Here is a 24,955-nt window from a genome sequence, read left to right as displayed (position 1 = left end):
CACTCTGAATTCCAAAATCTTCCCTTAATATCTTGGTACCTAGCCACCCAAAGGTACACTATGTACAGGTTACAGTCCTATTTCCTTTCAGTCCCATAAAATAGTTGATAAGCAAGGAATCTGTATTCATTGTGCTGTGTACATTTTACTTCTTGCTGTCTGGATTTACAGAGCTGCTCTTCAACATTTGCTAGGCATATAAATTGCAGCAAACTCTATATCAGCTGATTTACCCAGGTGTCTTTTCTCTGGTTCATCCACCTGCCAACTTGGGAAAACAGCATACAAATGCCTACTGATTTGGACACTTACCTACTACAGTGCTTCATTATAATTTTCTACACAAAATATAGGCTAGTTAGAAAAATCTATGGGCACAGCATTGGTAGTTCACATTGTCAGGGGTGATTTAGAGAAAACATCTGCTGGGAACTCATCTTTAATTTGGCTATTATTCAGAAATTACCAGAGGATGAATAACATGTTAAAAATGTAACAAAATTGCCACAATCTCCTGCTTTTAATTTGACAGGAGTTACAAATCTGAATTTTAGCATACTTAACAAAATTATTAAATTGACTGAAAAATATTTCACCTTAGTTTCCAAGGTTATTTCACATGCTTTACAAAAATGCATATTAAAAGATAATAAACACATTAAATAGAAACACTTACTAGAACAAAAGATAAAACAAGATGCAAAAGAAAACCTCAATGGTCCATTGCTTTGATTTATAGCAACAAAACATGGGCTTAAGAAAATACATTACATCTTTGATTAAAAGAATATATAGTCCTCTATATGAGCTATAGTCATCACTAACAACACTTACGTTTAACCTTAATATTTGCAAACATACTCCAAAAGCAAGACACCCTGTTGATTGTTTCATCAATATATTCACAGCCACATGCGAATCCAGTCTAGGTTGAGTTTCCCAATTAGAGATTAATCAAGATAATATAATGTTGAATAATTTTCATTTTTTCCTTATACTGACATTATTTGTCTATTGTGTTTCCTTCTCATGCTATATTACATTCAATAGGTTGACTCAGCCTTCCATCCTTTATAAGGTAGGTAAAATGAGGACCCAGATTGTTGGGGGGGCAATAAGTTGACTTTGTAAAAATATACAAATAGAATGAGACTATTGCCTTATACACTGTAAGCCGCCCTGAGTCTTCGGAGAAGGGCGGGGTATAAATGTAAACAAAAAAATAAATAAATAAATAAATAAATAAAAAATAAAATGTGAATCAAACATAATTTTCTTCCCACTCTGATACCATTCTGCCATTTCAGTTGCTATCTATGTCCTTGTTTTGCTGCACCAAAGCAAGTATATATCACTTTTATATTAACTTTCTCTCCAAAATCTATACTTTCCAAAAAATTTAAACTGAAAACTCTAAATTGTCAAAAGCTTTCTAACTATCAAGAAATACAGTATTAAGACAGTTTTTTTTATTCTGTTCGTCCAAGTACTCTAATACATTAAGAAAATTTCTATTATTATTTATTTGGGTATTTAAAAAATTGCCTTTATTATTTCTATAAGTAACTCAGGGTGGTGAACATATTCCTTCCTCCTATTTTCTCAACAACAACTCTGTGAGGCCAAATGGACTGAGAAAAAGTCAATGGCCCAAAATCACCCAGCCAGCTTTCATTCCCAAGGTAGGATTAAAACTCACAGTCTCAAGGTTTGTTGGCCAGAATCTTAATCACTACAGGAAACTGTTTCTCGTATCTCTTAACTGTCTCTTACGTAAAAAAACCCACCTTGGTCTTCATGGATAAAATGTTGTAAAATATTTTTCAGTCTTTCAGCTAAAATCATTGTGAATATCTTATAATCATTATTCAGTAATGATATTGGCCTATATTTGGGCATCTGTTAAGTTTGGTATTTATTTATTTATTTATTTATTTTATTAGATTTATAGACCGCCCTTCTCCCGAAGGACTCAGGGCGGTGTACAGCCAAGGTAAAAAGAAACAATGTATAATTAAAAGTAAATTAAAAAACTTATTATACAGTGTGGCCGAAAATTAAAATGGTTAAAAATCTAAAAACCCCAATTTAAGACTTAAATAAAATTTAAAATTCGGAATCTAGACAATTTAAGAAAGCCCCGCGTGAACAAACAAATATGGTTTCAGTTCGCGGCGAAAGGTCCGAAGGTCAGGTATTTGACGTAAACCAGGGGGAAATTCATTCCAAAGAGTAGGAGCCCCCACATAGAAGGACCTTCCCCTGGGGGCCGCCAGCCGACATTGCCTGGCGGACGGCACCCTGAGAAGTCCCTCTCTGTGTGAGCTTATGGGTCGGTGGGAGGCATGAGGTAATAGCAGGCGGTCCCTAAGTACCTAGGCCCCAAGCCATGGAGCGCTTTAAAGGTGGTAACCAAAACCTTGAAATGCACCCGAAAGGCAACAGGAAGCCAGTGCAGTCTGCGCAGGAGAGGTGTTACATGGGAGCTACGTGAGACTCCCTCTATCAACCGCGCAGCTGCATTCTGGACCAACTGAAGCCTCCGAGTGCATCTCAAGGGGAGCCCCATGTACAGAGCATTGCAATAATCCAGGCGGGAGGTAACAAGAGCATGAGTGACTGTGCATAGGGCATCCCGATCAAGGAAGGGGCGCAACTGGCGAACCAGGCGAACCTGGTGAAAGGCTCTCCTGGAGACGGCCGCCAAATGGTCTTCAAATGACAGCCGTGCATCCAGGAGAACACCCAAGTTGCGCACTCCCTCCTTTGGGGCCAATAACTCGCCCCCAACAGTCAGCTGACTGTATCGGGGTGCCGGCATCCACAGCCACTCCGTCTTGGAGGGATTGAGCCTGAGCCTGTTCCTCCCCATCCAGACCCGTACGGCTTCCAAACACCGGGACAGCACTTCGACAGCTTCGTTGGGGTGGCCCGGGGTGGAAAAGTACAGCTGAGTATCATCAGCGTACAGTTGATATCTCACCCCGAAGCCACTGATGATCTCACCCAACGGCTTCATATAGATGTTGAACAGGAGGGGCGAGAGAATCGACCCCTGTGGCACCCCACAGGTAAGGTGCCTCACGGTCGACCTCTGCCCCCCTGTCAACACCGTCTGCGACCGGTCAGAGAGACAGGAGGAGAACCACCGATAAACGGTGCCTCCTACTCCCAACCCCCCCAACCAGCGCAGCAGGATACCATGGTCGATGGTATCAAAAGCCGCTGAGAGATCTAATAGGACCAGGGCAGAGGAATGACCCCTGTCTCTGGCCCTCCAGAGATCATCCACCAACGCGACCAAAGCTGTCTCTGTGCTATATCCGGGTCGGAAGCCGGACTGGAACGGGTCCAGATAGACAGCTTCATCCAGGTACTGGATGTACACTACTGTACACTACTGGAGATTGAATTAAGGGGATAGAACAGTAACTGGGGGTGGGGATGGCGGTGGGGGTTAGCTCCTGCATGAAGAACAGATCTAGCTCTAACCAGGAAGACTTTTGTCCAGATTGGTCTTGTGTACCAGTTGCATTCTTGTCTGGACCATTATTTTATTTTCACAGTCACTGTGCCTTAATTACCTCATGTTTGGAGTACAGCTATACATTCTATATGGGGCTGCCCTTGAAGACCATTCTAAAGTTGCAACTAGTTCAAAAAATGGCTGCATAGGAATTTATGGGTGTGCTCAGTAGGAATATGACATCTTAGCTGCCTAAAGCACTGTATGTAATTTCTGGTTGCCAGTGTGATTTCAGGTGAAATTCAAGGTGCTGGTTGTAACATATAAAGAGCTTCAAGCAGAGGCATGGAATTTTCAGGGATTACCTTTCTCCCATTGTTATTGCCTGCCCTATAGATATCAACAGAGTAGGCTTGTTCTGATTCCATCCTTAAAGCAATGACATCACAGAGCCACAGGAAGTGTGCTTTCTCTGTTGTGGTACCTGACCTCTGCCATTGGCATCTTCCAGAAGTTTGTATTTCAACCCTTGCATCTTTTAAGCAACTGTGTTTAAGATCTGGTTCTTTCCTGTTTGGATATCTAATTATCATTCATTTTTGTGCCCATACTGAGACAAAGTAGGCTTTAATAGCAGCTCTTACCCCTGTTTGATTGACTTCGTCCTTTGTTAAGTGTCAGCAATATTCTAGACATCTCTTCGCCTGTTTCATCTCCCTCAGCTCCTCCATAAACTATGTGGAGTGATAGGATCCACAAGAGAGAGGTCACATAGGTGTAAACCAATTCAAGGTCTAAACTGCCCCCATTTTCCAAGCAGCAACCAAAGCTTTGGATGGACCATACAGCAGATGAACACAGACTCTCAGAGCCCTCTGCAACCCCGCTGGGTCCATTAGTTGCTGGGGGATGACCAATTTAATAGGTCCAACCACCCTGCAGTGGATAGTGTAAGAACTTGTAAGAATTTTAACAGTTCAATTAAAAGAGATTCTATAAGTATTTGAATGGACAGGATTCAAAATTTTCTTAACAAAAAAATCTGTCCTAGAAATTCATATGGTAAAAGCAAACTAATTATGTATAATAAAAAGATTATCCTCAACAGCAATTAAGTTGGTAAAGCAAGAATGCTGTTATTATATATACGTTGACTAATTCAAAGAGAAACCTACAAATAAAAGATCGCTTTCATTTGAGCACTTGAATAAAAATAAAAGGCTGAATTCCCAACTTTTAATTTCCCAGTAGCAAAGCAGAGCTCAAAGCCAAGAAGCCTGGAGTAGGACAGCTAAAATATTTTCTCCATCTGTTGTAACGTATGCTTTCACAGAATAGCACTACCTTCCTACTTTATTTATTCTGTAATACTAGTAATGCATGGAACTTCATTCCATTTATTTTTCTTTTTAAAGAGCTGGGAATAATGGATAAAAGAGCCTATAGACATAATGTTTTAAGGTACAAAGGACTCAAAATAGATCCAGGAGGGTAAAAAAACTACTTAGATTTGAGCATAACAAAAAATGCATGACAATTATTTTCACAGTCAATATTAATAATACATTTGCATTTTAGCCTATGATATATAGCAAAATGCTATTTTTAATAATGGCAAATTATTTATAATTATTACTCTTTTTACAATGCAAATAGTTGCTGTAAACATGGTGTGCATGTGTGTGTGAGAGAGATAATTAATAACTTAAATAAAATTAAAGCCAATTCTCCTCTAACACTTCTGCTTATATTTTTAACAAAAGAAGTACTTCAATGAAAAGGCATGTTTAACTGAATGAATAAGCAATGTTCTGATATTTTAAGTTTAAGGGAAAATATCTGAATAGTTTATTTCTAACTGATATGATTTATCTTGGGTTAAACAAACATATATTATAAATAGCTTTTCTCATGACAATATAATTATTATTACTGTTACAATTGCCAGTTACAATGACTCAACACTAAATAGCATGGATTGAAGGCCTTATGTGCCTCTATCAACCTTTGGAATGGGTACAGGTAGCCCTTGACTTACGATCACAATTAAGCCCAAAATTTCTGAGACATTTACACTACTAATAAGAGCATATAAAACATTTGCTAGACCAATTCTCGAATACAGCTCATCTGTCTGGAATCCACACTGCATATTGGACATTAATACAATTGAGCACATACAGAAATATTTCACAAGAACAGTCCTCCACTCCTCTGCTCACAAGAAAATATCTTATGCCACCAGACTTGAAATTCTGAGTTTAGAAAATTTAGAACTACGCTGCCTTCGGTATGACCTGAGCATAGCTCATAAAGTCATCTGCTACAATGTCCTTCCTATCAATGACTACTTCAGCTTCAACCAGAACAATACACGAGCACACAATAGATTCAAACTTAAAGTGAACTGCTCCAATCTCTATTGCAGAAAATATGACCAGTAACAACTTCAGAGTTGTTAATGCCTGGAATGCACTACCAGACCTAGCACTCCGTGGTCTCATCCCAAAATCCCCAAAACTTTAACCTAAGACTGTCTACTGTTGACCTCACCCCATTCCTAAGAGGTCTGTAAGTGGTGTGCATAAGAGCACCAGAGTGCCTACCATCCCTGTCCTAATGTTCCCTTTAGTTGTATTCATTTTATGTATTCAATTCATGCTTATACTTATATTATATATATTATTTAATATGTATTTGACAAAATAAATAAAGAAAAAAAAATTTGTCGAGTGAATTTTGCCCCATTTTACGATCTTTCTGGTTGTTAATAACTGCAGTTGTTAGCTTAGTAACACAGTTGTTAAGTGAATCTGGTTTCCCCATTGATTTTGTTTGTCAGAAGTCGCAAAAGGTAATCACATGACCCGGGGACATTGCAACCATCATAAATGTAAACCAGTTGCCAAGTGTCTGAATTTTGATTATGTGACCATGGGGATGTTCAATGGCTATAAGGGACAGTTGTAAGTCCCTTTTTGTAACTTCAAATAGTTAGAATAACACAGAATTGGAAGGAATCTTGGAGGTTTTCTAGTCCAACCCACTGCTCAGGCAGGAAACCCTACATCATTTCAGATAAATGGTTGTCCAATTTCTTCTTAAAAACTTCCATTGTTAGAGCATTCACAACTTCTGGAGGCAAGTTGTTCCACTCAGTAATTGTTCTGCCAGGAAATGTCTCTTTAGTTCTAGGTTGCATCTTTCTTTGAAGTCACTAAATGAATGGTTGTAAGTCAATGACTACCTTTAAGTCAAATGTATTGAAACGTATTTCTCTAGTGCTCTTTTACCCACATCTACAATTAAGTCTTTCAAAGAATCATTTAATTTACCTAATTCTTTTGGTCTAATATTTTATAGTCTGGTGCATCGGATTATTCTGTTCTAATTTGTGAAGGTTCCATCACCATAAATCTCAAGTCGGTTCAATCTTACTGGTGTTGAGCTTACTTTCCAAATATTGTTTAAAATATTATAACTACAGCAAGTTCTAGAAAAAAATAGTGTTCATTCCATAGTGCAAATAACAAACCGGTTCTTTTCTATAAATTTGTTTCTATAGTAAAGAACTACCTGGAGTCATTGGTTCTAGGAATATATCACATTCAGATAGCTGGTTTGACAAGAGAAACTCTAATTTTTAACAGATTAAATTTATTATTAAACTTGTATGCCCCTTCCCCAATGATTCTAGTCTGTGAAAAATAGTCCAGTTCATGAAAAAAATAATTGAATTGTCACATCCTGTCAGGCCCAAAACCAAGAATGATACATGATAATTCATCCAAGCTGACTTCTTTGTTATTTCACATCTACAGACAAAATCTTGCCAGACTGAGGACTCCATTATCCGCAACTACAATATATTCTTTGAAATATTAGGGAAGTTCTGTCTTCATTCCTTTTCTTTCCCACAGGATATCTCAGCTAAGTTGCCTTACTTTATGTAAAATCAGGCAAAGAATAATTAAAAACTAAATCTGCTCGAGTATAGGTAGCCAGAAATAGTTGGCTTTGGGGTGAACATGCTATGTCACCTATTATACCACATTTTTCTCTGGTTTGACAGGGGTCTATAAGGTAAGTTTGTAATTTTTAAATCCCTTTTGGATAATTTTATTGTTTTATTTATGGATATACATTTTGTATGCATTTGTGCCTATTTATGTAGTAGTTGTATTTTATACTGCTATTCCAGTTTTACCTTTTCCAGATTGTTACGATAATTTTAATTTCTTCTTGCTGTATACTTGAAGCCTTTGCAAGACTTTTAGCATATTCTAATTTAATACTATCATTTAGTCAATTTTTTTGTCTGCACGCACTTTTATTAACTATCCTGACATTGTCAATTTAGTGTTGGATATTTTGAATATTTGAATACCAATTCTCTGGTGCTGGTTAATGACTGCAATAAAGTTAAGTAAAAATTATCTCCTGAATGTTCATTAGAACAAGCTTTCCTGAAGGACAGATAGAATGTTCTTCTTTCTTCTTTTTAAAGAAAAATGCAATTAGGAAGTTAACTGAATAGATGCCAAGAACATTTTATGGAGCTTTTCAAAGGCACTAGTTATTAATGTTTGGGTCACATGTAGGGCGTATTTTAAAGAAGGGAAGTAAGAAGAATTAAAAGAAAAATGAACAAGACCTTAGGTCAGCACTAGACTCTCCTCTGATATTCTCCATATGCCATTCCAAATGTATAATGTATTACAAAATAACTGAACTTAAGAATGAAGGCAAATATATGTGTCCCAGGATAATGTTGCAAGATCGAATCTGGGCTGGTCACTGGGACCAGAGATTTACTTTTCCATAAATTATATGGAAGCTTTTATCTGAACTTATTCTGAATTACATTTTTTAGGCAAAGAAAAAATCAAGATGAATTTAGAAATGTGATGCTCAACGGCAAAGAAAACATTTAAATATGAAGTGAATACAGAAGAATCACTTAAAAGCTCATCACTTTCTACAACAGATAACCCCAAATGAATACTACTGTATTCAGAAACAGCATTCCCCATACCGTTTAATACAGGGATGTCAACTATGGCTGGCTAAGTAATTCTGGGAGTTGAAGTCCACAAATATTAAAGTTGTCAGGTTGGAGACCCCTGCTTTAATGATAGACGTATTTTAAATGACTTCTGAATTAAATATTGAACAGTATTTATTATGAAATCACTGTCTAGGTGGTTAATGCCAGAAAAGAAAAATTATATGTTTTGTTATGCATTTTACAACCTCTTTTTTTAATCAGTGGAAAATAGGGTAAAGCAAACACCAAAAATAGTCTATTGCTTTTATTTTTCTTAATAATTCCCATTTGTTCATATAATGACCCTATTCCCTGAAATCAAATTAATTTTCATTACTCATATTGTTTTTATGTATTTAACTTTCCCCAAAGGACTACCAGGCTGAAAATGGATGTATTTTTAATTTCTCTTAATACAAATCCATATATCTCAGATATCATATTATTTGCAAGCATAATGGTAACCCCATTTGTAGGCAGAATTTTTCCTTTCCAACAAATCTAATATCCAGGAAACTTTGCATATATAAAATGGGTCTCCCAAATATTGGTACCCATACCTCTGAACGAAAGATAACTGGATAGTAATAGGATGATGAAGTATTAAATTTATAAATCAGTTGTTCTTCTCATACTTAGAAATGGGGATGCAGCTATACAACTTCATTACAATGGGATGCTATATGTCATATTCTTATTTGCAGTTGGAGAGTTCTACATCCTTGGGGATAGGGGGAAAAGAATTTGAGCAACTAAAGCCTACAAACTTCACAAAAACCTTAAGTGAAATTCAGTAACTTTCAGGTTGGATCATTCTCTTGAATGTATTATTGAAATTATAAAATAGCTAGGCTGTCTCAGTTGATCAAGCCTGCCACAAAAATGTGTCCATATCAAGAAATGAAAGGCAAGATTTTGGCCACTCAGGTTTCCTGGCATTGTGGCAACCAACCTGATAAACTAGAAGACACCATTCAGACTATTAGATTGCAGGTGATTGTTAGAGCAGTATTTTTCCATGGATCATGTGGCTGCAATCCAATTAAGTGTTTTATTTGTTAAAATAGGGATGTAATCTGTTTGCAGAAGAATACATTATTTCATTACGTCAGGGTATATTTGTTAATATATTTATATTACGAAGAAGAGCAAGAACAGATAAGAAATTCTACTTTTGCATATTATAAACTTTGATTCCATAGGCTGTCATTTTTAGACATCCTTTATTCAAAAGTCTTTAAAAGGCTGACTCATCTGATTTCCAGATGGAATTGAGAAAAATCAAAGTATTGATATATGAAAAGTATAAGTTCCAGATGATGTTATACACAAATACATTCTGAATAAAAACCAATAAGCCAAGTTTACCTGATGCCCAGCTGTTACCTGCTTCAACACATTTTCATAACAAACTTCATCCATATTAATCAGCTGCTGTACCTGAAATTCAGGACACAAAATTTTATTTTAGAATCATAATCTTCATTTTGATCTATATTTTTAAAATATGATGCATATTTTTAAAATTCACATAATATATCCCACCATTTGGTAAACAAAAGGTATTACGTATTTCTCTTTTCATCAGTGGTAGAAACACACAGTACATATTACTTTCAAACATAAAGTAATGGTTAAGAAAAGACACAGCTTAAAATGAAAAATGTTGCTGTCGCTCAGTCATTTCTGGTCCTTCATGACCACTTGATAATAGTAAGTTAGGATTGTCTGCAATTAGGAACTGCTTTTTTTGATATTGACAATATCTATCAATCTTGTCTTTTGCCAATCTTTTTTCTAATTGGCTTCAGTTCTTTCATGAATCAAGATATTTTCTCTGAAGTTTTTTGCTTCTTAAGTACATGTCCAAAATATATAAAGCTTTAGCTTCATTACTGGTGCTTTCAATGAGCCACCTGAATTGACTTCAGCTAGTACTGCATAATTTTTAATTGCTATCCAATGGTCTCTCAACCAGTTTCTCCAGCCTCAGAACTTCAAAGCTGCTGATTTTGTTGACAGTCACTTCTCTGATGGTCCAGCTATCATAGCCATGTTCTGACTGAAAGATCAGAGACAAGAAACTACTCCTTCAGCTAACTGTGTTGTATTGGCATTACTAGTTGAGGTCATTAAAAAAAACAACAACCGATCAGCAGTCCAGCTTTCACATTTTTCTCTTTCACCTTTAGCAAGAGATTCCTTGAGACTTTCCTCACTTCCAGCCACCAAACTTCATCTAAGATTAGCATTTCTTCCATCAATTTTAACTCCATATTGTATTTCTTCTAATGGAATAGTTTTCATTGTACGTTCCCAATATAAGTTAAAATGAAATTGGGTCAGTATGCAGCCTTGGCACCCACCTTCCTCAATTTTGAATCAATTAGCTATTCCACATTTCCACTTTAACTGTCAGCACATAAATTCTTCATATGCAGATGTGAACTGGTTATAACCATGTTTTTAAGGGCTGTCCACAATTTCTTGTGAGCTATGCAATTAAAACCCCGCATAATCAATATAGCAAAAATAAATGCATTTTTAAAACTGTCTTCTTTTATGGGGGCATCTGCAGTGTGATCCCAGGTGCTTTGGCCCACTCTGAAAGCAGCTTGTATTTTTGGTAACTCGGATTGTTCTCATTCCATATATTATTGAAATATTATTGAATGAAGCTACGAGATTCAAATTCAGAATCTGGTATTCTGTCCACAGCACATCCTGACTAAAATAGTAATTGACCACACTGAATAAATAATCTACAGTGCAGGAAAAAATAAAAATCATCATCTGTCTTTATATAGCAAACTATGCAAAAATGAGAACAAAACACATTCAGTACTGCCTATACATAATTCTTTATTCCAAAGTTAATAAAGCATAACATTACTAGAATCTTCAGTAAGGAAAAAAGATGCTAAATAGTCATTTTTCCTACATAATACAGTTACGCTATTACTAAATATTGTCAGTTACAAAAATACAATATCTCACAAATCATTTCTATTCCACAGCAACTGAAAATAAGAGATTCACATAATACTAACAATGCGCTCTATTCAGAAGTTTTGCTACCCAGTATGATAGAACTTTACTTACAAATTTAAATTTAAACTGAGCTAAAAACTCACTAGTAAATCAGACTTCCTAATTTGCAATAGATAAGTTATCAAGAAATCTGATGCTTCAAATTTTCAGAAATACTTAGGTAACTATTGAAAGCAAAACAAATACATAAACAAATATTAGATAGTATTATTGCTTACATTCATGTAAATATAAGGAAAAAAGAATAATATCTAATTTTAGGATTTACATGGGAAACATAATATTTTAGGTCATGCTTTTGCAGAAGTAGTGAAAATTCAAAAGGGTTTAAAAACTTTTAAACACTACTGTAAGTATCCCCATCTGCTTAATGTTAATAATGTTGATAGCCCTGTTTCTTTCTCAGTCTTTGAATCTCAGGTACACAACCTTTGCCTACCAGGATGAGCATGGCAGTCATAAACAGTCATATATCAGATGGCAGGTGACATTTACAGAATGTTCTCTACATCTCAGTGACAACTTTGTGGGGCTGAAATATTTTGCTGAAAATAATTATATTGTGGACCGGTATAATACTTTGCAGTAGGTTATTTTTCTGATTATCTTTTTTTTTTAATTAAAGGAATTAGAAGGGGCTCTTAAGCACCAAGGAATAGATCTACAGATTCATGGTGCTCCTACCTCTAACTTAATCAAAATTATCTATCATGACTAGGATCTTCTCAGGTCTCAGGAGGCAATTTTGTGTAGGATATCCAAACTTAAATATGGATCCTTTTGGCTGCAAAACATACATTTCTTAATAATCATGCTTAAACATATTTTTGAGAAAAATGAATTCAATTTCATATCCTATTATTAAATATTACCTTATTGGTTGTCTTGATTCCTATAAATGTCTGGCCAAGAGGAACAGGTCGAAAACGACCATCAAAATAAAATAACCCAATATAAGGATTAACATGCAGAAATGTAGCAACATCAAGATAGTTAGGTAATGTGGCTGAGAGCCCCAAGATCCTAATCATGCTTTGGGTAGATTCAACCTGAAAAAAGAAGAAAGGAAAAAGTAAGTTATCTTAATTTTATTAGATAGTATATAAATTAAAGATTTCATATTGACTGAATGTGTATTGCATTTTAACAGGTAATCCTTGACTTATTACCATAATGGAGTTGCCCATCGGAGTCTTAAGTCATGATGATTGTTAAGTGAAAAAATGACCTGGTTTTCTTGAAAGTTGGAAGCAAATGGAAAAAGTGTCGTGAAATGTGAGATGCCTCAAATGTTTGCAAATGTGGGCTGACTGCCAAGTGCCCAATATGCAGTCATGTGAACTGGGGGTCAACTGTTGGTACTTTAAGAACTGGGTCACAAGGACCTTCGAGGTGATTGATGGTAATTTCTAACATTTACTAAGTGATCAGTTGCAAGTTGAAGACTACTTATAGCTTTCGCTCAACAATGGTAACTGAGACTGGAATTTCCATCGCTAAGTGATGTTGATGTAAAACACACTGCTTAGCGACAGCAGTTCTGATACATCTGGTTGCAGTCATTGTGGCATTAACATTATACATTATAACAACAGACTGCATCCTTATTAAGTGTAATACCACATTCGAGTCAGGTCTATGATTGTTATGATAGCCATGAATTCCTGGGTTGCTTCAGCGGACATTCTTATTATTACAACAAGTGTTATCAACCACTGTATACTAAATTAATGGTGCTCGAATGTGGAATGTCTTCTGCGAACATGTTAGGAGATCTGTTGTTGTTTTTTATTATAGGTTCAAATGGTTTGGAAGACCTAATTTTTCTAATTTGCTTTTTGCATTTTAGCTTTTATCATATTGAAATAACCATTGTTGGAAATAGTAGAAATAAAAATAAAATAGAAATGGGAAAAATGCATAGACAAATCAGCAGATGATTACAATAATAGCTAAATGAGAAGAATTGGCTCAGGGATTTCAACTGGAGAAACTCTACAGCTAAATTCTATTTTCAAGAATTAAGAACTGACAAAGCTTGCTTTTGATTGAAAATGAGCACATTAATTTTGTACACTAAATATACTGAAGGCAACATGGTTCCACATTATGAAGGGAATACAAAAATAGATTTGAGACAACCAATCCTGTCATGATTTAGAGGTGTATCAAATGTATTGGTTACTGTAACAGTGAGAGGAATATGAGCATCGTTTCAACTCTGCAATTAGTGAAAACTAGTGCATGAAAAATAGAAGCACAGACCTTTTATGGTTATGTTAAGAATGCTTCTTAATATCAGTAACTTTACTGCAAGAAATTCAGATAGGAGAAGCAGAAATAGAGTTCCAGTCTTAAAGGCTACAGAACTAAATGTATATTCATGACTGAAAATGTACATCTTATTCTATATTTAAAATCTATGAGGTTTTAGAACCTGGAAAATATTTTAATCAATGTAATTTTGTTTGAATCTTAAGTAACATATTTGAGATTCACTGCACCAATGTTTGATACGGTAAGATTAAAAAGAAATTTAAGTGTAATTCTAGGTAGTACCATAGGTACTACCTAGAAGAATAAGAATGAACCTACATTATGGGAGTAACTGAGGATATAACTGCAGATTTTAATTCTGTTTGAAAAACCAATTGTTCAGTTATTTTAAGGGAATATTTGTTTTGGGAGTTTTAAAGTTGTCAAATCTACTCGTTTTAGCATAGATTTATAAGTTTTGTTTACATAAATATCAGGTATGAATGGGGGAAAGGGGGAGAAAATAATTCTAGGTACAGTCAAAACCTATTATGTCAATTTTATTAGAAATACTAAAAATTCAACTCTTATTAAATATAGGAATAACTAACAACCTGATCATGTTAACCTAAATGAGGTGACATTAAGCCAGTTCCATCAGCATGTTGCCATATAATACATGTCTTTCATACCATCAAAACAGATTAGGTTAATGAGAAGAGGATTTCAACAGAATGGAAGACAGTCATATTTAATATAATCTTTGTATCTAATTTTTTACATAATCTGCCTTAAATTAAAATGCACCCATGGCTTGTATTTTCTTTGGCTTGAGAGAACAAGGCAAATAAAATCATCACTTTATAATGTCAGGACTATAATTTGGTTCTGTTTTCAATAATTTTCATACTATTTTGTGGGTAACAATAATTACGGAACTGAGGATTCTGAAATGCAATAAGTTATCAGCAATTACAATCAATATACAAAACAGAACAACTATGGATCTTATGATGTCTATTTGAACATATTTCTATTTGACTGAAAAGACTGGAAATAATGCCCTACTGTATATACAAGGGAGTTTGATACATCATTCAGATTCCTTTATTACTCTTGTTGCAGAGGAAAATTCCCGGGGTCATGAATGGGAGCAAAAGAGAAGGAGAAATGGTTACTTATGAAACACAGCTAAAAATTAAGTGGATTCAATAACTTTCATTTCTTGATTGAATCTTGGAGAAGCAGCAATCCTTCCATCTGGATATTTTTTTGAAGACCTAAAAGATGCAGCATATAGATTTGATTGATCATGAAGTCTTTAAACTGAACTAATTCCTGTGAAATGAAAACCCCTGAAGTAAAGATTCAGAGAAAAGCCTTGTTACAGCAATTTCCTTTACAGTGCACACTAAAAATCTGAAAGAATATTGGCTTATAAAATGCATAGCTTTTGCTATGTATACACTGAGGCTCAGAGTATGAAACACAAACAAGAATGGGAAGGCAAGCATATCTAAATACGCTGGTGGAGTGACTCCCATGATTGGAAAATAGCAATTGAAAGATACAATTTGTTCAAGGGGAATAGAAGTAATAGAAAGAAGGACTAGTACTCTATATAATAATTCCCACATCTGCATTGGAATTCAAGGAAGGTAATGATATTGCAGAGAACATCTGGATTAAAATAAATGGAAAAGAGATACAGTATAAGGCAATTTGTTGTTGGTTATTTATCAGGAGAATAAAATATAAAGAAAAATAATTCTTAGTGCAGTCAGTAACCAGTTCAAAAAAAAGAAAAGAAATAATACTTTCTAGAAAATAAATTGCAGATATTTCATAGACTTGCAGATGTAGTGATGGAGGATATAATTGCTCAAGATGGATGATAGAAACTTGCTAGCCAATCTTGTTATCAAGAAAGCTAAATGAAAATGAGAGGAAGAGGAAGAAGAAGAATAAGAATAAGAATTGCAAAGAGCAGACTGAAGAGTAAGAGTGAATGCTGGAGTCAGAAAGATGATTAGGGAATGCCTATTTAGGGTACTGACTAAAGTTGCTTATGATCTGATAAAACTTTATGAATTATCTTGGAGAAATTTGAGGATAAAGGTCTCTAATTTTAAAACTAAAGCCAGTTTGAAATTTAGGGAGATCCTAGAGAATATTATAAAATATAAGCATCCTGATCCACAAGCAATGCAGTGATCACCGGAACTCAGCATACGTTTGCCATGTAGAAGTTTTCTCAGACTCATTTTTAATTAACCAAGTCCCTCAACATATTCCTGGAATGCTTGACTTTAACAAAGCATTTGACAAAGAACACAGTGATAACTAGGTAGTTAAGTATGTTTTACATTATGGAGATGAAATGCTTCAGATCTGATGCCTTGGAATATGCATTGTGAACACATGCTGGACATGTCAGCACCTTCATAAAACAGTTGCATCTTTTATTGGGCTTCCACAGTCGCTGTACAATTCCAACAAAATACACATTTTAGCTAAGTAACAAAAGAGAATCCATACTCTCTCCAAAGCACATCATACACTTTCATATTTTCCTAAGATGAGGCAGATGCCGTACAGGCCTATGAAAAGAAGCAACTTTTAAAAAGAAGATTCAAAACAGGCGTTGTATATTATCCACTCTACAGTATCTTTTCAGTTTCTGATCTGAAGTTCTGCAAATCTCCAATCTAGATGACATGACAATTAATTAGCTATAAAGCTGGCTCAAAAACTACAATAAATAAATGATAAATATTGTGTAAGGGATATAAATATCACCCACTCACCTACAAAATTCTTATAACTTAGAATAATCCCAGATTACACATTTATTGATTTATTTAATAAATTTAGATAGTGACCTATCTACTCTGGATGGAGAACAGAATGGAACAAGTAGAATCTAAAAGTGAAGAAAGGTTTGTAAACTGGACCTCTTGTAATATTACTACTTAGAATCAACTCAACTCTGAAGAAACCACTCTTAAAACTTTCGTAGAATTTGAACTTCTCCAGAGAACTTTACAGAAAATATACTTATGCAGTATATTCAAATTTAGACTCATTGTTTCATTTATTTGCTTCATATGCAATTAACTGTTTCTGGAGATCCACAGCAGTTACTAGTTTTGGAGGAATTATTCATGGAACCTAAGCCAGTAACCCATCTTTATTGGATGCTGACACAGTTGACATTAGTTATTTATGTGACCTTTGGAATAACAAGCTAGAATGTCTTGTTCTGGTAAATCAATGAAAGAACATATTAAACAACATGAACACTGTAATCTATAACTTTAAAAGGAGGATAATATTTGTGTCTATCGAACACCTCAGGGAATATTTAATAGGGGCTATTTACAATCACCCGCTATTGGAAATTTATCCCCAAACTTGGAACATTAAGATACATGGTTTGATTGTCTGCTATTACTATTGCATTTGCAGCTGACATCAACAGGATTATTAATATGACTTAGAATTAATTACTTTATATTAAGAAGCATGAGTTCTTCTTAGTTATATCCTTAGGATTTAGAAGCTATTAAGAAATCAATAATTTTTTCAAGCTTTGTGATCGTCTAAAAATATTATATTGTATTGTAAAGAAAAAAAAATCCACACTTGGTTTGCAGCAATGAATTGTTTAAATTTATTGAATTAATATTTTTTGGACAAGAGGACAATGAAGACTTAGCAATATGGCCATTTTTTTGGAATTAATTACCAGGCTTCTAGCCCCTTTTTTATTCTAAAAATTGCTATGCATGTTAATTCTGTTATTATGTTTAACTTTTAATTCTCTTTGCTGTTATATAGAATTGTATTTATTACTTTGCCGTGTGAAATAATTTTGGTAAGAGGCACTGAGTAGGATACCCAAAAGTTCAGATCTAGGCTCTGGGCTGTTCAGCACTATCAATGGCCTTTGCATGGTGGAGGGAATAAGTTTCAATCTGCAGATGACATAGAAATGAATTGGACGATGTTATTCTTGAAAACTGAATAGAAGTTGGATTCAATGGCCCTTCCAATTTTATAATTCTACATTTTTGTTTTTATAAAAAAGAATAAGAAGTTATTACTAATCCTCAAACTGATATTTCTGATACAATTGTTAGTACTAGATATATAAATATCACATAATTAAATGCCACTCTTTTTTGCATACATTTCATAGTATGGTCCTGCATTAGTTCATGTGTTAAACATGTAAATAGAAAGTCATCCTAGGCAAAATATGCAGCAACTACAAATAACTATAGTGATTATTCTTGTTTATCTATTAATTATGTAGCTGACATTTAAATACAAGGCAGATCCATATTAGCTCACTGTCCAAGTAGAACAAAATTTATTCTTTGCATCTATATATTCAATATGCGTATATATTCAATAAGTGATGTTACTAAGAAAGACAATATAGTGCAAGTCATCATTCCATCAACTCCCCCTCCCCATATATTTAGGATTGAATATTCTAAATATATGGATATTCAGTCCCAACCTATCAGATATTTGAGTAGGCCTGGTTAGGAAACAGATACCTCAAGAATGCCAGGAATAATGTTTTATTGTTGTAGAGCATAACAGAATCTTCAAAGTCTTTCAGAATTTCTCTCTGCTTCATCTTGTACAGAACCAAGTGAAGTTATTCTGAGTTGCTTTGTTATGCATCTTACTTTGGCAGGACTACATTGCTATTTCACTGCCCTTATCAATTCATTATGTCTTCTCACATATATGGTAGGCATAAGGAACATTATCTAAATTCTAAATTTAGTAATATTTGTTAGCTAATTTTTGTACTTCTTTAAAAGGGCTTTTATCGCAAATAATAGAAACATACACAATGACGGCATTTAATACCCCTGATTCTATCTTGATAGAATTATTCTTTTCGTATCTTCATATTATTCTAAGAAATATTTCTAACTTTAAAAAAAAACACATTCATTTTTTTCCAACTGAGTGACTGGATTCATAAGAGCATTCAGCCATAATTCCTAAAGGCATACTACAATGCTGCAACTTAGCATGAGGCCCACACCTGCCTCCATTTACTCTAGCATCAGAAGCTCAAAAAACATTAAATCAAGTGTTTATTGGCATCCTTTCATTTCTTTACTAAAGATGACGATCTTTAAAAAAAACAGTGTGCTTAAAAATATATTATCTACTGAGGAATCTGGGGCCGGTTTAGCTCACGCTGGTAAAAGCCTGTTATTAAGAACACAGTAGCCTGCAATTACTGCAGGTTCGAGCCCGGCCCAAGGTTGACTCAGCCTTCCATCCTTTATAAGGTAGGTAAAATGAGGACCCAGATTGTTGGGGGGGCAATAAGTTGACTTTGTAAAAATATACAAATAGAATGAGACTATTGCCTTATACACTGTAAGCCGCCCTGAGTCTTCGGAGAAGGGCGGGGTATAAATGTAAACAAAAAAAATAAATAAATTGACAATCTCTCTGGAAGCTGTCATAAGCGCTTTCCGCGTAGGTATAGCCAGTATGTAAGGAAAAACCAAAGCAAGCTGACAAGTATATAAACAACCCTGGGAACAAAGGATAACCCTTATGAACTCATAGAAATGAGAGCATTAGGATTTCTCCAGACAACATATGTTTGCACTATTTGAATTGAAAAATTCCGATATTCCTCAGCACAGAAATCTCATAAATCTGGTGCTAATTTCCAACAGCATCTGCAGCTTTTATCAATGCAAATATCTGACAAGATTGCAAGTATTCGAATAGGGAAAACAAATACACACAGACTGTAAGGAAGAACAGCAGTGCAATTTTGGATAAGCACAAATCACGTAAACCACTAATTTCCCCTTCTCTCATTACAGACATATGCAGATGGGTTTCATAGAAACCTACTGTTATTCCAGATAAAATAGTGACATTCTTATATGTATTAAGGAGAGCCCCATCCACATGCATAGTAGATGAATGCCTGTAGTAGATATACCTTCTATCCAAAGAGACATTTCTCATCTTCTTTTTAACTTAATGGAGAGCCTCTACAGGCAAAGATTTCTTTACTGCAGCTATTTTTTATACACAGAAGACAATGCAAGGAAGATTAGGACCAACGTATTTCTTTTCAATCATCTTGAATGTATGTAGAATATCACTGTTTTGTCTAATACTTGAAGAGGGCTAGTACTTACTAGCTTATTTGGGAATCACTACCCCAGCTCCCCATATATCAAATTAAAATGATGACCTGGGTAGTTGTGTAGACTACTGTCTACACAAAATGTCTGGAGTAGTTATGTTCTAGAAAGAAATAAGCTGCTGCAGCTGTCTTGAAAAAACATATTATTTCCACCAGACAGTGAGAAAAGATGGAAGACAGAAAAATATTGTACATATCCGTGATGGCGAACCTATGGCTCTCTTCTGGCACGTGTGGTGTCACCCCATGTCAGATCTCCGTGAGCTTCTGTTTCCCTGCAAATGACGAAACAGAAGCTCACGAAAGAAAAAGAACTTATCTCTTGCCGTGCTGCTGGTGTTGGGATGCCCCACTTCCCGCCGGCCAGCTGGTCTTAGGGTCTCTGCTGTGCATGCGCTCGTTCACGTGCACCTTTCAGTTTGGGCATGTGTGCACGCAGTTTGGGCACTCCGTGCCTAAAAGATTCGCCATCACTGGTATATATGCTAGATCCAACTTCACTTAAAAAATAATTAAAAACATAATAATTATAGTTATCTAATATAGTAAGAGCCAAGGTGGCACACTGGTTAGAATGCAGTACTTCAGGCTACTTCTGCTGACTGACTGTCTGCAATTTGGCAGTTTGAATCTCACCAAGCTCAAGGTTGACTCAGCTTTCCATCCTTCTGAGGTCAGTAAAATGATGACCCAGACTTTGGGGGGGCAATAGGATGACTCTCTAAACCACTTAGAGAGGGCTGTAAAAGCACTATGAAGCATTATATAAGGCTAAATGATATTGCTATTGCTATCTAATAAAGTCTGAAATTTTAGAAAACTGAAAAATGACTCTTGCATTTCACTTGATTTTTTTCCCGGGATGTTACATTGGTTCTTTCTGATGTGAACAGGGAGAGTACCAAACATCCTTTCTAGAAATTAATCGGCATGAGTCAGGTCCCATCAGCCAAAGAAATAGTGCCTGCCCTCTTAAACCAGTGGTTCTCAACCTTTATAGTGCTGTGACCCCTTTAATACAATTCCCCACGATGTGGCGACCCCAACCGCAGAAGGGGAAAAAAAGCGGCAAACTGATTTTTTGAATTTATCGCGTCTGAAGCCGTATTGGCTAGCGATCTGAACTGCTTGTGATTGCCTTGAAGACGGAGGCATTAAAGCGGAGACTCCTCCCCTATTAAGTTTATTGTGCCTGAAGCCAGATTAGGCTAGCGATTGGGAGTGATTGCAGCTGGCTTGAGAGGGAGACATCAGAGCAAAGATTTTTCTCTTTTTTAATTCATCGCGCCTGAAGCCAAATTCGGCTAGCGATTTGAAGAGCCTGCAGCTGGCTTGTGGAGTCAACCATTGGAGTGTGATTCTTCGACTCGCAAGTATACTTCCCATATTTCCGATGGTCTTAGGTGACTCCTGGCAAATCGTCATTCGACTCCCAACGGGGTCGCGACCCACAGGTTGAGAACCCTTCAGAGATTTGGATGGCTCCAGCTGTGTTGGCCTTTTGTAAGATCTTGATGATTTGGTTACGAGTCCAAGCCTGGGGTCCTGAATGTTCTAAGGGTCTCAATTCCTGGTTATGCCAACATCTAGAGATTATAATATCTCTCAGCCGCTATATGTATTTAATTTTCTTTTGCATTGTCCCTGTAATTTGGTTTTAATTGCTTTTATAATTGTTGCCACCCATGTGTTTGAGATGGGTGGCCATATAAATGAATAAATATATAAATAAATTTCAATTGCACTAATTTGTTGGGTAAATATCATTGAAGTCTAGAGCCTTCTGCTGTCATTCCCGCCCTCCACTTTAAACATTTTCATTTTACATCTGGGCTATTTTGAGTAATGTGTAACTTTAAACATCAAAGTGCAAATTGGTTTCAGAGGATTCTTTTGATGTTCTAACCCCAGCACAGGAGTAAAGCTCAAAGCTTTTTCTTCCAAAATGTTTTATCAATTCAATTTGAGTTACATGTAAAAGCAAAAAGTGCATAATGTGCAAACATGTTTTTATATTCTTATTCAAGACCAAATCAGTGACCTCAAAGCTCCTTTCTTACAAGGTAGCTGTAACTTGACTTCAGGGCTAAACAGACTAAAAACTGATCTTTGCAAAAGATATTAAAAGAGATAAATAAAAAAGTAATTCCTTTGCAGAGACTTGTGATCCTATCTATAGTCTAAAATTTTTGCTTTTAATCTCTACTGAACTTTCAACCATAGTGGTGACTCCCTCCCATCCCAAATAGCACATTGTTCTTTTGTCCTGCTGTTGATATTTTAAACATAAAATAAGATAGTTTTAATTTTCAGTAATCCTTTTTCTTCTTTACTAGGATTATTAAGCTGTTTTGTATCTAATATAGAATCACAGATGAATTAGGAACTGTAGCATGGTATTGCTTAACTAATTTTCTCTAATTTTATTCAATAACCAATAAAACACTCAAGTTATTCAGCAGCATTTCTAGGAATATCCTTCCTTTCCTTCCAAAATGAGACAATAGGACTTGAGGAGGGAAGCAGAGATTAATTTGCTAAAATTTATGTGCTTGGATTATTTTTCCAATCATAAATTAAAATATTTTTACCCACATTGAGATTTTAGAGTTGCAATTATTTGACCATCTGATGTGTAATTTAGTAAGTAACACTTTCATTTTTTTTTAAATGGGTGTGATTTCAAAATAGCAATAACTGAAAATACATTTTACTGAAGGATATAAAAGGCGTTTGGAAGATGTGTCACAAAATGAGAACTATGAGCAAATATAAACAATTCCAGAACTCTATATAAATCCACTATCAAGTCTATGTAGAATTATTTTTCTCCAGTATGATTTTTACTGGAGAAGTCTTTGGCTTATGAGAAAACAAAATGGCAGATTTGAGCAATAGTAAAGTTTTCTAACAAAACTATGTAAACAAAGAGTAATACCATGATTTAATATCAGCACATCCCTATGTTTGTATGTGGTTTGCTTAATTAAGATTAGCATTTAGAAACATATATGCAGTAGTGCTTAATAAATAAACAAGGAAGTATACTTTTAATTCATTTTTTTAATTGGGTTCTATCTAATTTTGTGTGGAGAACGTTTCGGATCATATTTATGTAGAAATAGTGAAAATTCAAAATGGTTCACAAAATTTTAAGCACTCTATATATACTCTATACTCCTTCTGTTCCAAAAGGAAAGAGACAAAAATACATTATCTTCTCATGGTCATCTTTATGATGACTGCTACTGGAAGCAGCTTAGATATAATGAAGGATTTAATTAATCATTGGAATTGTCTCTAGTAATACGATATTGCTTACATTTGTTCTAACAATCAACCTTGACATACCTGGCGTAAAGTGCGGGCTACCAAACTTTCTAGTACAGGACCTCTATCTTCATGGAGTAGGTGTACCTCATCAAGAATAAGGAGCTTCACTAGTTGAGAGAGAGCGACATCTCCAACACTCTTTCTGGTCACAACATCCCATTTTTCTGGAGTGGTTACAAGCATCTGAGAAAGGAAAAGACAAAAAAAGCAATGCTGAAGTCTTTAAATTTATTTTTCACTGATTTGCTGAGGTAGAACAACTTGAAAAGTAATGAAGTTAGATAGATAAACTTGAAATGGCAGCATTAAAACTTTCTTCTTTGCACCTGAAACTGCAATAGAAAGTCTATTAACTAAGTACAGTCAGTTATACACTTTCTAAAGGATGCCCAATCCTACAGTAGTTAACTTCATGTCCAGCCATTCCAAATATGCACTTGTAACTTCTCACATTAAAACATTTGTATCTCATCCTTTGGTTGGGACAGACTCCCTGTGTTGCTTAGAGATTAATAAACAGAGGCATTTCTTGCAATTGTGCTTGTGTTAATCTAAATAGTTATACCACAAAAGAAAAAAAAAATCCTAGTGGAATTGGAAAGGCTGAAGTATGCTCTGCTTGCTTTAGTGGATGACCACTGGGAGAGTGAACTGTCAGTGGCTTGTTACATCAAGTTCCCCTGCAACTTTCAGAAGCAGCTAAGGTCCAAAATTGTAACCTGACAACAGTGAACAAAAGTTGGGAATGCCATATTGCCCAAATTCCTTGGGCTACGATTGAAGCTTATTGGCACATATACATAAAAGTTGTTGCCAATCCCTTAAAATGTCAATATTGTTGTTTTAATACTATAGAGTTTCAATTACATAGTCCAGAAAACAGACCCAAAAACAGGCAATTAACTACTGAAATTTAAGACATGGTATTTGTTGCGCATTTGTATCTCTTAAGCATGATAAATCATTGTCTTGGAAATAATAAATCACAGGCCTCAAGAGCATGTGAAAATTAATATCCATTAAAATAGGGTAACTGTACAACTTCACATTCAAGAACTATCTTATGAATAAAATAATTTTAATTGATCCTTATATCCCACAGCACTTGCGGGTTTAAAACATGGAAAAAACTGAGCAAGCAGCCATAAAACCTGTAAGGACAAAATTGAGTTTATGTTTATTAACAGTTGATTTGGAATGGAATGTCCTTGCTGCACTTGAACATGGTTTAAACTAGTTATATCTTTCAGTAAGTATAGTTTTAACAACAAAACGTTTGCATGTTACTTATTCAGACTTGTTAGAAGGAGGATATTACAAAATGAGCTAGATGGCCAAATGAAATGAGAGAATGTGAGAGAGAGAGGGAGGGAGGGAGAGAGGGAGAGGGAGGGGGAGAGAGAGAGAGAGAGAGATAACCTCAGTACCTTTGCTGGGTTTTCTCACATTTGAACCAGAGATGGGCTTCAGCAAGTTCTGACAGTTTTGGAGAACTGGTAGTGGAAATTTTGAGTAGTTCGGAGAACCGGTAGTAAAAATTCTGACTGGCCCCACCCCCATCTATTCTCTGCTTCCTGAGTCCCAGCTGATTGGG

The 24,955-nt window shown here is 35.3% G+C and overlaps 1 protein-coding gene across 2 annotated transcripts in view; it reads right to left on the bottom strand.

Moving 5' to 3' along the window:
• Positions 1-24,955, bottom strand: part of ASCC3 (activating signal cointegrator 1 complex subunit 3) — a 237,592-nt gene that overhangs the window by 136,887 nt on the left and 75,750 nt on the right. For both annotated transcript variants that reach the window (XM_058174769.1, XM_058174761.1), the window contains exons 11-13: positions 23,380-23,544; positions 12,437-12,613; positions 9,882-9,953 (exon numbers count right to left, since the gene is read on the bottom strand). In XM_058174769.1, coding sequence (XP_058030752.1) covers positions 9,882-9,953; positions 12,437-12,613; positions 23,380-23,544 — 414 coding nt within the window. The remainder of the gene's footprint in view (positions 1-9,881; positions 9,954-12,436; positions 12,614-23,379; positions 23,545-24,955) is intronic.

This window comes from Ahaetulla prasina, chromosome 1 (assembly GCF_028640845.1).
Source record: "Ahaetulla prasina isolate Xishuangbanna chromosome 1, ASM2864084v1, whole genome shotgun sequence".
Classification (NCBI taxonomy): Eukaryota; Metazoa; Chordata; class Lepidosauria; order Squamata; family Colubridae; genus Ahaetulla; species Ahaetulla prasina.
Note: the sequence above shows the minus strand (reverse complement) of the source record. Positions and strands in the feature narration are given on the sequence as shown.